The sequence below is a fragment of the Triticum urartu genome, chromosome 1A (genome assembly GCF_056163025.1).
Source record: "Triticum urartu cultivar PI428250 chromosome 1A, HENAU_Tu73, whole genome shotgun sequence".
NCBI lineage: Eukaryota > Viridiplantae > Streptophyta > Magnoliopsida > Poales > Poaceae > Triticum > Triticum urartu.
The window spans coordinates 286,310,349-286,325,062 of record NC_141873.1 but is presented as its reverse complement, the minus strand read 5'-3'; the positions used below and the strand labels follow the sequence as shown (position 1 = coordinate 286,325,062).

Sequence of the window (14,714 nt, the reverse complement as noted above, 5' to 3'; positions counted from 1 at the left end):
CCCTGACGAACCGCCTCCCACACATCCCTGTCGACGCACTGCAAAAATACCCCATCATCTTCCATCTCTGCCTCATTCCCAGAAACCACCATTGCCGCTTCAATCTCCACTGCACAAAAACCACAAACTTCTCTCTCCCAAGCCCACAGTCGCCGCAGGAAGGCGATGGCGGAGGAACCATCTTCCAAGCGTCATCATGGCGAGCCGTCAGACAAGAGCAACGACCTCGTTGATGTTCACGTCCTTGGTGAGAAGCGCGAGTACACGAGAACCCTCACAGGGGTTGAGCTCCACGGCAAAGAGACGCTGGGGATCGTCTGCACCAGCGAACCAGACAAGGCCGACGAAGTGATGAGCAGGCTCAGGATGAAGTGCGCTGGCTTGTATCCGAGCTTCATCGGAGTTGATGTGGAGTTCACCAGGGATGATGAACCTCCATAGATGGCGGCAGTCCTGCAGTTGTGCATCGAGGAACTCTGCTTGGTTTACCACATCGCAGCAGCCACAAAATGGTAACCCATACTACTATTCATTCATCTGTTGTACTAGTACTACTCACTAAAAACTTCATTAAACTAGTTTCCCAACTAGATGAACTACTATACTTTGTGAAGTGTATGCACGAGTACATGTTTCTCAACTTACATGCAATTCTGAAACTGTGAAGTGGATTGTTTCACCAGATTAGCATCTGAAAAAATGTTTATAGAATTCTGAACTTGATGCACCAAATTAATTTCTGAACTTGATGTGCTAGCATAGATTCTGATCTTGATGCACTAGTATAGTTATATAGAATTGACGTATTAAAAGATGTTTGGTGAAGTGGTATAGGTCCATATCTTGATGCACATGTTTCTCGAATTAATTTCTGAACTTGATATAGAATTGAAGCACAAAGATGTATCAAGCACTGGTATAGGTCTTTCATTCAACCAATAAAGAAAACTAAACTTGAATCAAGCAGCACATATATCATTGAATCTGTTAAAATGATTCTTGAATTTGGTGAAGCACTGAAGACAGCAAAAAAGAAAAATAACATGGTGTAGTTGAATTTAATTTTAGGACTTTGTGTACTAGTTTCTGGACTACATTCATCCATGACTTATACTATATAAGCATCTACCTCATGGATTATCACTTTCAAAACCAAAAAAACAGAAGAATTAAATATTCAAAAAAGAACACTAACCTTCAATGTGTGTCTCCCCCCTTGCAGGCCCAAGCGCCACAAACAGTTCCTGCAGGAGGAGAAATTGTACACATTTGTCGGTTTCAGCATTGGAGGCGACAAGTGGATGCTGAACAAGTCTGGTTTGGAGATCAACCCCAACAACTTCATCGACATGCAACCCAAGTGGAAAGATCCACACACCAGCAAATACTTCGACTCCTTGGCCGATGTTGCAGGCGGCGTCATCCACCCATTCTACAAAGGCATGAAGAAGAAGATCGAGAAGAAGGAAGACCACAAAAAGTGGGGGACCAGCCTGCTGCCAGACAACCTCATCACATATGCAGGAATAGATGCGTACGCCACGTACAAGTCATGGAAGACAGTCGACAACATCGTGACAGGTTGGGATATTTCAGAAGAGCAGGAAGCTGACCCCTACTACCACTGCAACTTCGCGGGATGAGGATGCATGAAAGTCTGCATTCGTGTTGCTCGCACTTCTGCCTGTCCTTAATATTGTTGTTTCAGATTTTTAGTTTGCTTTCGTTATGTTGAACCAGCTACCTTATGTTATGTGTGTCAGGGTTTGAACAAGTTTGCCTATTTCTATCATGTACATCATTTGCTTATGTCAGTCAACAAGTTTGCTAGCTTCCTATTTTTGTTCATCCATCATTTGAAGTTGAAGTAGGTTGAAGTTGAACCTAGTCATGCAGAAACAAAAAATCATACATGGATATTTTCACAAAAAAAACAGTGGCAGACTAACTAAGGACAACAGCAAAATACTAGAATTGGACGGTCAGTACAGCTTAGACATTTACGGTAGTACTATCACACTAAGAAAATTCAGTTTTTAGTTTCAGAAGAACACTAAAAAGACTAAGTTTCAGCCGAGGACTGCTAACAGCATCGTGCTAATAGTAGTTAGAAATTTACTAAGTACTGCAACAGGAAAAGCAAAGAACAATCAGTACACATCTCCAAGCCACTAGCATGTTAGGACTGAGAGTTCTGGTACACTTGAACAAAACGGTACATTCATTCTACAAAAATATAAAAAGGAACGGGAAGCTTCAGTTCACATTCCATAAAACATTGACACACTCAAGAATAACACTAATAGTACAACTGAAATGTCAGTACAACTTAGTCTGTAAGGCAAGTACTATGATCATACAAAACATTGCCTTGAGAAGAACCACAGCCTAGAAAATAGGTCACCCCCCGGAGACATATTTAAATGTAGCTAATTTAAACCAGTATTTAAATTTTACTATGAAGTTCAACTACTACAATTCAAGAAGTTCAAACAAAAATTTGACTCTCAAATGTTGCTAAATTTCTTATACTTGAATAAAATCTGGCTAGAGATGACGTAGCTACTTGGTCGTAAATAAGTTCAATCACAAAAAAAAACTTCAGTTCTAATACATTATATGAAATCAGTTCTACATAACAAGGAAGCATCACTCCACTCACGCTAGATCCACAAGTGCCATCGTGCCACCAAAATTTTAAAAGCCTAACGCTGAACGACATTACAATTCAGTACTAACATAACTATACTATAAGTACAGGAAAAAGAGGGTACAGAAACTATAAAGGTCCAACCTAGGTTGGGACAGATGAAAATAAATGATAAATCTCACTTTTCCCAGCAACAACTCGTAATGAACTTGGTAAGACATGTTTTCAGTTCAACTAGTTTACAAGACTTCAGTAGAAAAAATAGAACTTAACCAGAATGAATTCCCAATGAAACATACACAAGTTATATATCACACAACTATCAAAAATCAAAGACATTCAAAACACTACAATCAAAGCCTACAATGCTTTCAAGACATATATCGCACAACTATCCATTTCACTACGTGAATGATGACCATTTCTTCTATGCACTAGGAGCCAAAGGCTGAAACTCCTTGGGAAGCTCCGTCACCAAAAGCTGGTTATTTCGGTTGAACACAACTCTATACAGATCCTCAGCCTTCCAATAAACAATACGAGGCTGCAAAACAATGAAACAAATTATCAAAAAATCATGACACATTAAAAAGAAGAACACACAATCAGCCAAACACGGAAAAGTGAAAAGCTCAACTAGAACCCACATCTTTATCTCGAATGTTCCCAACGATCTTTTCACCATCATAGGATCCTGCATACTTCAGAGTATAATGGCCACATTCATTCGCCCCTTGAAGTGGAACCTTCACAAACGTTGGTTTCTTTGCAAAAAGCTCCCATTTGGGCTGCTTGCTCGCATTGTACTGAGCATCACCATACACATCCTTGATTACTTGGACCATCCTGGAGATCTATAAGAAAAGAAAAGAAAAGAAACCACACATTTTCAGGTCTAAGAAAAAAGCAGAAACAAAGATGCAGAAAAATTAATCCAGTACAGATAATAAATGTCACTCACAATCTTCTCGCAGTATTTATGATAGGTGTTCTTTGAAGGATGATGGTTCTTCGGATAAGGTAAAGAGTCAAGGATGTCGACGCTACTTCGATACCGATTCATGACATATAAGGAAAAGTGGTTCACTTTCTTATCCTTTGGTAAAACCATAGGCTTGAATAGAGGCATCATGATCTAAAAATAGATGACCAAAAAAGAGATGTTAAATATTCAAAATAAAAACCAGCATGGCAAAAAACAAATAAAACCAAAAATCAGCTAGTAGATCTCACAAGGTCGGCACTGAGCAAGTCTTCATTATCTTTAACATAGCTCTTGAAATCTCTCGCTGCACTCTTCACATTAAACTCTTTATTTTCATCACCGTAAAACGTACAGTCAAGCACAACCTGCAAAAAAAGCCAAAAAAGAAATACACAGGGGAAAAGGATAAACAAAGCAAGGTATTATCAAAACTCGTAAAACAAAATAGGCGTTCTTGTCTAAGAGAAACAAACGATATGATTGGTTACCGTGATGAAATATGGACTCAGCAATACCCTTTTCCCAAACGCAAAATCAACATTTCTATCGGGATCTTTCTTCCAATCATCAATAAGGAAGTCCATTACATCACCCTCCATCATTTTCCTAGGTGCAAAAACTTCCCAGATGTGTTTCCCAATGAAGCTTCTTATGCTATCATCAGGCTGAGGTATCATTGAGAATGTATTGCTGCAGCACAGAAAGAACAAAAAGCAGGGGAAGCAAAGATAAGGCATTCATAGCAGTTCAGGTTGTATAAAAAGTAACAGTTCAGGTCATATCTATCTAGCAGTTACAAACAAAAGAGGAAAAGAAGAGGAAATGTAATGAGGGATACTCACTCGGCATACTTATCACATGCTTCATCGCTAAGCAACAGATTATACAACTTGCGAGCCTTGTCCACGTGAGGGAATCTATGAGGCTGAAGCTGCTGCACAGGGGAGCAAAACTTTATAGGAGCTCTGGGTGCACGCTTCGTGCTTGTAACATTGCCAGAATCAAAAGCAGGATCCTTCCTAGCACCACCAGCTCTACGGGCCACTATTCCAGCAAGTGGGGATAAACCCTTGGCAGCAGCAGCGCTCCTGGTGACTCTTCCCATGCCAGCAATCTTGTCAAACGCATCATCATCACTGTCTATCAATTCCATAATGGGATTCTTGGGTGTAGAGGGGCTCTCTGCACAAGCAGCCGTAGAACCTTTCAGAGCTCCCAACCGCCCCTTAAGAACACCAGACCTTGTCTTTTCTGGAGAACGCCACTGGCTAAGATCAATAGATACGCGCTCGAGCTCCGAGAACTGGCTGCCAAAGATCCTGTAGGCATGCTCATTAAGATCCAGCCACTCACCTGCAAAAATAAAAAAATAAAGCATCAAGGGTAAAGTTCAAATACATAAATCATGACAGTACCAATCAAAGAAGTACAAGATGCAAAAAATTACAAAAGGTCATGCATTACATACAGGGTTCGATGCCAAACAAACCACGGAAGTCAACATCAAACACATCCTCCTAATGTCAGAAAAGTCTTCCTAATGTCAAGAATGTCTTCGTGGCTGTAATCTAACATTTCAATCACACCATCCTCCCGGCAATGATAGCTCTTGCAGCTTTGTAGCATAAAGAATCCACAATCATGCCTGTTAACAAAAGAAAAAACAAAATGGGTACATCAAAAATCTGAAAACATAGTAACACCACCCTCCCAGCAACAGAAACAACTAACAAAAACTCATTAAAAACGGATACTCACGTGTTTTTCTGCTGCGGCACCCGCACAAACTCGCAAGAGAAATCATCAATATGCGCCGGCGAGAACGGTTTCGCCCTGTCTACGCTAGACTCCCTCCAAACCTTCTTTATGTTATCTGTCATATTCCTTAAGAATCTAACTGCATCACTCCAGGTTTCATCGCGCAGTGAATCAAGACACTCAAAACGACGGAACCTCAAATTCAGAACAATCAAGCACCAATGCCCAGATACTTCGCTAGGCTTCATGGTAGCCGCAATGGACGGTGGATCAAAAGTAGGGAAGAGAAGCTGACAAAAAAATCACAGAGGAAAAAATGAATTTAACAAAACATAATGAAACAAAAAATTCAGCCTCCAAATAATAAAATAATAGAAGAAAAGTGAAATTCTAAAGTATAAACAAAAAATAAGATAATCATAAGTTTTGATTGAGTAAGCAAAACACTACAAAAAAACATATGCTACTCTAGTTAAAATTGCAACAAACATATCAGTTCAATTTCCTTGCGACAATAAGTTCAGCTTCAACAAAAGAAGCACACATCATTCATAAGTGCATGGCTAAAAGCAGGCTGCTCAAGTTCTTTCCACCACCTCCCAAACTTGCAAGAAAAACATGACAGTTCTAGTTCATGAGTACAAAAAGTACAAGTTCACCTACTTGGTCAAAACCATCAGCGCACGATCTCGTAAACCAATTTAGCACATTGGAATCAATATTTCCATCACAGATCTTGGTCTGTTGTACAAAAAGAACAACAACAGTTAGAAAATTGGCAAAAACAAGTTATCATCCTGTCTACAAAAGCAAAATACTCACCGTCACCCATCTGGGAACTATCAACTTGTCAGTGTCTCGGTACTTCTGACGTAGAGAATATAAAACAACGTCAGCACTGTCTGAGTTGAGCATGCCAGTGGGGACAAACGCTTTAGCAATAGAACCAACACTGGCATCACACTCATTATTTTGAAACATCGGCTTGTCACTAAGAAAACACAAAAGATTACACGAATTAAAACTACTGCAATAACAACAATAGTCATATGAGAGAAAGAAAAGGATACGAAAAGGATACGGGAAAAATCCCAAACTAACTGTTTTGCACGGTTCGTGCGCAACCTCGTAAAAGCGAAGAAAAACATATCAACCTTAACAACATTTCCACTTTCTGCTTGCAGAAAAAGAAGAAAAATAATAAGTTCAAGCACTGCAAGTGAACATGCCCAAAATGCCAAAATTGAGAAGTACGCCTCATTTACAAGTCCTTACCTGCACTATCAGTGTTTGACGACAACGGTAGTTCCTGCGATGAGACCAATATGCCTCCAGTTTCAGGGTTTGACGATGGCACAGGCACATCCTGAGAGGACACCAATATCGCTGTGCTTTCAGGGTCTGTGGAAAGAAAATCCTGGGACGACACAAGCGCCTCCTGCGTCAAGGGGCCAGAAGAAATCGACATAAGTAAATCATCATCCTCGGATGGCACCTCCTCCACGCTAGAAGCATCTTGCAATGCATCACCATAATCAAGCCCTCCAGGCGGGAAATTTTCCGGCGGCAAATCTTCAAAATCAGAAAGATTTTCATTCCCAGCAATACCAACACCAGACGGTTTGCCATCAAGTATGCTAGCAGCACCAAAATCCTCATCAGCAACTTTGGCACCAACATCGCGCCCACTACTCAACGGAACACCATGAGCATCATCTCCACCACTAACAACAGCCTCACGATCAACATCAGTCATCTGAAGAAATAAAAATTCAGAAAAAGTGAATAATATGAGAAAAACTAATAATCAAAAATAAGCTAGCGAGAGGTGCACAGAAAAACAAAACCTTAGAAGCATTCACAGAAACATCATCAATCTTGCCGTTGCTAACATTAAAAGCAACATCACCAACAGGCGAACAAGGCTCGTCGCCAACAACAGCACCTGATTTCATATGTAATGAAACAAAAAAACAATGCTATTATTAGCAACAATGAACACAAGGAATTAAACCACATTGGTGCACATGAAAATTCAAGAAATATGAATAAACACATTAAAACACAAAAAAATAACCTTGCATTTATCAGTAGATGGATCATTAACTCCACGGTCAACAACAACGTCAACATTATGACTGGTCTCCTGCATCAAAACAAAAAATTAATAAACAGATGAAGATCAGGAAGTTCAACTACAATACTGACTGCAGAACAACATAGTAAAAACATACAAACACAGAGGACTGACTCACATCAACAACAGGCTACTCCAAGCCAACATCATTCGTATGGTGATCAGAAACATTAACCTCAGTACCATCATCAGCCCTGCTGTCTGTGGCGGCAGCCTCATCCTGCTCAATCTGCATGAAAGAAAAATTAATAAACAGATGAAGATGAGAAAGTTCAACTACAATACTGACAGCAGAACAACATAGTAAAAATTGCAAACACCGAGGACTCACTCACATCATCAACAGCGCGCTCCAAGCCAACATCATTCATTTCATGATCGGGAACATTGGCCTCAGTATCATCACCAGCCCTGCTCTTGGTGGCAGCAGCCTCATCCCGCTCAATCTGCCTGATAACAACTTTTGCACTTTCTTCATATGGCTTGCAGCGAGAGTCTTGCATACTTTGAAACGCTTCATGTTATTCAACAGATGAACCGAGCTCTGAACTAGATCAGCAGCACCGTCACACATATCACCAATTAAAATTCTCTCCATCTCAATATAGTCCACTGCTTCCTCATCGTTAAATTGATGACCTTCAGGAAGGATATCACTGATACAACTCATACGCTCAACTGTCGTTGGGACCTTTTGCAGCTCAGAACACACATTTCTAAAAATATGCTCAGCGCGCTCCAACGCAAAAACAGCAACATCAATACCAAAACCCTACCTCTGTGAAGTACTAGCATTACTAGGGTCAGGGGGAACATAACCAACACCCTCAACACCATGACCACCTCTCAACTCATCATGCAGAGATGAAGACTTGGGAACCTGAGACGACGGCATCTCCAGGACTGGCCGTTTATACTGTCGGAAAAAAACAACCTCCTCTTGAGTTTTCCACTACAAAACAAGGGGAAAAATAGTTAATTAATCAATGCAACACACAGGGAAAAATAAAACATGATATTAACATATTTAAATCAACAGGACTATCAATCTTTAGCTGTCAGTGCCAATTTATTAGTATTTACCGACATGACACTTTAGCAAAGATATTCAGTTCAACCACACATGAAACAACAGTACTAAAAATCGTACCTAAACCTCACAAAGCTTAAGAAATGACAAAATGTAAACAGGTAACTCTACGGGACACATGTTCACTCCAGCAGAAAAAAGCTATACCTAAATAAAAAAAGGTCTGCAAGACACGAAAGAAATAGAACTCACTGGAAGCTTCCCAAACACCCAAGTCTTTGGATCTGCATTGCCTTTTTTTATCAAATCTGCATCAACCAGATCAAAAAGTTTGACAGGATCCATGAAACATATGCGGGGGACTCGCATGTCAGGCTCCGCAGTCTTGCCACGGATAAGGCAGTCAAGATACATTAGTACAGGCCCTATAGCACAGCCTGTGATTGCCTTCCCCATCGTAACACCATCTTGGTACCTGACAACAGCCCTTCTAAGCTCATCAACCATCAGCTAACAATAATCCATATTAGCCATGTCCTCAAAGACAAGACCCTCAAACATTGCTGCCTCCCTGGAAACACGCGGCGCGGCACCAGGCAACACAACCTTCATAAACACAATAATGAAGAACACTTTCAGAGCAAGGTCATCTTTGCTAGGATCCTTGACGAGCACCTTGAGCTTATTCCTCAAATCCTTTGTCTTGATATCTATGTTCCTGCTAATGTCAAGCTCCGATCTTAACTTCATCAGAGCGTCGTCATATCCATCCTCCTACGGCCTTGGCGGAGAACGACCACCACGAGGGAACCCAAATAATTGTTGTATACCATCGCTAGTGATGCAAAGCTTCTTATTAGCCTCACCCATGTCAAGAGTCATCGTATCAGGATCTATCCTCAGGTACAAAACTCCCATCAGAGGGCGGGAAATGTTAGACTTCACCCTTCAATTGAAGATAGAACCAAAACCAGCTGCACGAACCCTAGCCACATGCCGACTCTCAAGCAATTTAGCACCAGCTTCAACCTCTCCCAACGAACATCGCACAGTCAAGTTCAATTTCCGATGGTCAGCTTCATCCAAGGCAACTTTTCCGGCATTGCGTCCCACCGGCTTGACCGGACCCATAACGCTAACAGGCTGTAAATGAAAATAAAGAAGCCACACCTTAAATAAATGAATATAGAGAACAAAACAAGCATATGAAGGCAAGTATAAAAAAGAAAAGAATGCACAAGTTCAACTATTGAAACAACATAAGTACCACCCTCGATTGATGCAAACAATGACCAGCCTCCCCTGGCCAGCATAAAAGCCCAGACACAATTAAATCATTGCAAGTACAACTAGTCAGTCACATACAGTACAAAAGACGTACCACTGCAAATTCATCTTCAGAATCAACTTCGATATCATCTTCTTCAGATACAGCATCTTCAACTTCAACACGAGCACGCTTCTTCACACCTTTGTTCACCTTCGCAGGATGAACTTTATGCTTTTTATTTTCTTTCAACAAAGAGCGCTCTCGAAGAGGAGGAGAAGAAGGCTTCTTGTTTGTCAAAACCCGTGGACTACGACGAACAGGGGAGCCACCAAGTTTGCTTGGACCAATATTCACAGCAACACTATCCCCATCAACTTTGCTATTACCAGGTTGGGAACCAGCTTTCACACGTGGGCTACGCCTCTATGTGCCATCAGGATTTCGATGTGACATCTTCCTCTTCAAAACAACTTTCTTCTCCTTAACTGCATCACGAGTAAACACTTGCGTCAAACGAGTTTGCATCAGGTTTGTCTTCACAGGCATGTCACTTCCATGAGATCCAGCATCAAAAGTTGAAAAGGCCGCGTCACCACCTTCATCACCTATGCCTTCAGGAGCTTGAGCAACATCCCGATCACTTCGTTGAAAACAGGCAGCCTTTTGACACCGTTCCAACTCCTTTCTCCTCTGGAAATCACACTTCTTCTTTCTTATCCTTTCATCGTTGAGCTGTAACTGCATAGGAACATCCTCAGCCTGAGTAACAGGCTCAGTGCCATCAACACTCTGTGACTGAGTAACAGACAACTGCAAGCTGCCATCAACATCATCAACGTTAAGAGAATACATTCCATAATTTATATCCTTGACAACATCAGCAGTGTCCTCAGTAGCACCATGGTTGTCATTAACTGCATAAACCAACAAACATAAGCATGCACGTATAAAAATCAAAAAAAAATTAACATTGCAGAGACAAGATAAATAAAGCGCATAGCATCAGACACAAACAAAAGGAACAACGAATGTAGCTACGCATATTAATGTATTCAAGGCTGATAAAAAAATAGCAAATATAAGGGAAACACCAGCAACATCCGCAAGTTCTTCTAACGGATTTGGTGTCTCAAAAATAACATTCACAAGATCTTGAAAGCGTTCTGATTTTTCAGAATCAGGAGGCACCGGCACTCCAACATCTGCAACAACATCATAATTAGCAAAAAAGTACATGAACAAGCATTCAGTTCAACTATATGAACACTACAAGTGCACCCAATAAAACAATATGAACCCACCACTGGCGCACCAAAACTTAAGAATGAAAACTCTTTCAACATCATACCAGTTCTTCACTGACTACTACAACCTATTCAAATGCCAGGACAACAGTTCAAACTACAGAAGGTGATCAGTACTACAACATGTCTGCAGGTCACATCAACCGCCAAACCTATACACACCACACAATCCAGGGCAAATTTAACAGCTATGAAAAAACATACAACTTATAAAGTCAATACGACCACACCTATACAGGCTAAAAATAGATCTGTTAAAACATCATCCAAATTACAAGGAAAAATCACCTGCATTCAACTTGTCCGGACTGGATGATGTACCCATTGAGATCTACAGACCTAAAATCTGCCAAACCAGATCTGCAAGACACATGAACAAAAATTAGGGCTCTGACCTATTTCAGAAAAAGAAGCACGCCATACAAGGCAAAACTCTTACAAGCAAACACAAAATCTGCCACGGAATCGAATATCACTGTCGCCAACCACTCGTTCAAGAGCAAAGGAACCCTAGCGAATCCAGCCTGAAACAGCAAGAGAGCAAGAGCTAAGAAATAGAGGGAAAATCTATACATAAGAGGACACAAGGGAAGTCAATCCCACACCAAAAGGAGCAAACAGAGCACCCAGACCTCCACCCCTGGGGTTCAACCCGTCGGCCGATGCTCCCGCGGCAAAACAGGAGAAGCAACTTCTCTGCAAGAAGAGGGGAACGAAGAAGGAATCGATTTGGAGAGGGGAGCGGAGCGGAACAGGGGAGAGCGGAGGTTAAAAGGTGAGTGGGAGAAAACCGACGGCTAAAGCCCAGAACCGTGGCGAAGCCCATTATCTCTGGGCGGTTACCAAAAATAATAGAAAAAATTAAAAACAATAAAAAAATTAATACAATAAAAAATTAATATAGAGGGAGAAAACAAACAACTAAAGTACAAATAATAACTCGCAACAGTACAATAAAATTATCAAAAAGTACAAATGAAATAATATTTCATAACGGTGCCGGTTTTTCACCCCAAAAAATAAAGATAAGATAACGAGGGCAAATACTATGCCCCTCGGTGCGCTGTGATGCGCGAGCAAGTCCATACAAGGATGATGCGTCAGTACAACTATGCCCCTCGGTGCAATATGGTGCGGGGGCAAGTCATGCTACAGACTCGCCTCCGCATGCGACGCCGCGACACGCCGTGTCGTCGCCTGCTACGACTTGTTCTTGGCTCGTCCTCGCCGGGATGGGGGAGGAGGGTCCCTCCCCCTCCCTCCCGGCTCGGCCTCGCGCTAACGCGGCAGTGCGCTCGTTTGACAGGCGCAGTGCGGTTATTATGTCCCCCCCCCACACACACGCACCCACACACCCCTAAGATAGATAATGGGGGCAAGTCATGTTACGGACTCGCCTCCGCATGCGACGCCGCGGCACGCCACGTCGTTTCCTGCTACGGCTCGTTCCTGGCTCGGCCTCGCCGGGATGGGGGAGGGGGGTCCCGACCCCCCCGGCTCGGCCTCGCGCTAACGCGGTAGTGCGCTCGTTTGACAGGCGCAGTGCGGTTATTCTGTTCCCCCCCCCCCCACACGCACCCACACACCCCTAAAGATAGATAATGGGGGAAAGTCCATACAAGGAAGATGTGTCAGTACAACTATGCACCGAGGGGCAGTGCGGTTATTCTGTCCCCCCCCCACACGCACCCACACACCCCTAAGATAGATAATGGGGGCAAATCATGTTACGGACTCGCCTCCGCATGCGACGCCGCGGCACGCCGCGTCGTCGCCTGCTACGGCTCATTCCTGGCTCGGCCTCGCCGGGATGGGGGAGGGGGGGTCCCTCCCCCCCGGCTCGGCGTCGCGCTAACGCGGCAGTGCGCTCGTTTGACAGGCGTAGTGCGGTTATTCTGTCCCCACCACACACGCACCCACACACACCCTGAAAAGATAGATAATGGGGGCAAGTCCATACAAGGAAGATGTGTCAGTACAACTATGCACTTTGATGCGGTTCGGTGCGGGGGCAAGTCATGTTACGGCTCGTTCCTAGAACAAAACTCACAAGAACTAGAACAAAAAAGTATCAGTCCAGTTTACTGGTGGAGTCAAGTACTAGATTCTAAACAAAAAAATTGACGCCCCAACGATCATAAAAAGTATCAGTCTAATTTACTGGTGGAGTCAAGTACTACATTCGAACAAAACAACAAAAAAGAAAAAAAAATTGACCGCCCAAGGACAGGCCCAGGCCCTGACGCTGCTAGATAACTTGAACTCGAGCCCATAGGCGAATCCCTAGTAGTCCGCACAACGCAGGGCCCACCAATCAGGGCCCACATGTCAAAGAGAGAGAGAGAGAGCGAGCGCCGTGTATAAGTGCTCTGGCAAGTTTTCAGAGGAGTTCGACTGGTGTGCCTCGCCTGCGCTTATAAACTGGTCTACAACCCCCTCGACTAGCGAGGTGGGACTAAAATAATAGCACACGCGCACGCAGTGCTGCACAGCCGCGCAGACGAGCTATCTGGGCCGAAAACAACGACTCAGCCAGATGGCCCAACACAGTACTTCGCCCCATTACAAAATTCCAGCCGATCACACACGACAAAAAAATGCAGATATCTAAAAAAAACCTCACAAGAAATGAGTTCAAAAAAATGTAAAAAGTTCAAACACATCTTAACTGTAAGAACTAAAAAAATAGAAATACATATGTTTTTTTGGAAAATTAAACGTAGAAATTTGTAAATAAAAATTTCAGAAGCAAAATTATAAAAAGTTCAACTTCTACAATTCGTAAGGTTCAAGTAAAAAAATACTGTGCAGCAAAAGATGAAAATCTTTTAATTCTAAAAAATACTAGAAATATCATTATTTAAATGTTAAAAAAATGTGATCCAAAATTCATCTAAAAAAGATAGAAAAAATGTTATACAACAAACAAATTTGATTGGTAATTGACAACCTAAAATAGTTCAGTACTATCATTAACAGAATGTAAGTTCAGCAATCTCGAAACCAAAAAAAGGGGTTCTACAAACATAATCAGCGTATAGTTCCTTCTCCGAGCTATGTACATGAAAATATACCAGTCAAAACAAAGGATGCCCATCAGTTCAACTATAGAATTGTTCAAGTACTAATATAAAGAAATATATAAATAAAGCAGTTATTCTTGAGCAAAAATAGATAGGAAAAATTATACAAGCCATGCAGCTTTTGACCACAAATCAGTTCAACTTAAGATAAAACATCAGTTCAAAAAATGCACATGTCAAAAACATATGCAGATAAAACAACACATTCAGAGGGGAGACAGTTGAATTCATTTATTCATTTCAAACATCTGCTCCCTCACAACATAAATCTTAAAAACATAACATTCACTACTTCAATCATAACGATCAAAGAAACGACGCCATTTAGCCCTAGTGGATGGATGTGGAGCCGTGGCTGCTCTAGCCCTAGCCCAACTGATGATCTGAACATGGTTCCTTCCCCTGCCCTCTGGGAAAAGAAGCTCCCGTTCATTGGAGTTGCAGGTATCCATCACCTTGCGCGCAGGTATCCATCTCCTCGGCAACACATTGTGCCA

The 14,714-nt window shown here is 42.0% G+C and overlaps 1 protein-coding gene across 1 annotated transcript; it reads left to right on the top strand.

Annotated features, from left to right (window-relative positions):
* The first annotated feature begins 441 nt into the window (after positions 1 to 441).
* On the top strand, positions 442 to 1,643 carry LOC147990889 (uncharacterized). The gene is made up of 2 exons (XM_087538440.1): positions 442 to 512; positions 1,223 to 1,643. The coding sequence occupies exons 1-2, from the start codon at positions 442 to 444 to the stop codon at positions 1,641 to 1,643; spliced, it is 492 nt and encodes a 163-aa protein (XP_087394566.1).
* The last annotated feature ends 13,071 nt before the right edge of the window (positions 1,644 to 14,714 follow it).

What these genes read in the sequence shown, in the direction of transcription:
- LOC147990889 (XM_087538440.1), top strand. Translation starts at nt 442, where the DNA reads ATGGCGGCAGTCCTGCAGTTGTGCATCGAGGAACTCTGCTTGGTTTAC. An exon ending in ATCGCAGCAGCCACAAAATG is followed by an intron (nt 513 to 1,222) that starts GTAACCCATACT and finishes CCCCCCTTGCAG; the next exon opens with GCCCAAGCGCCACAAACAGT.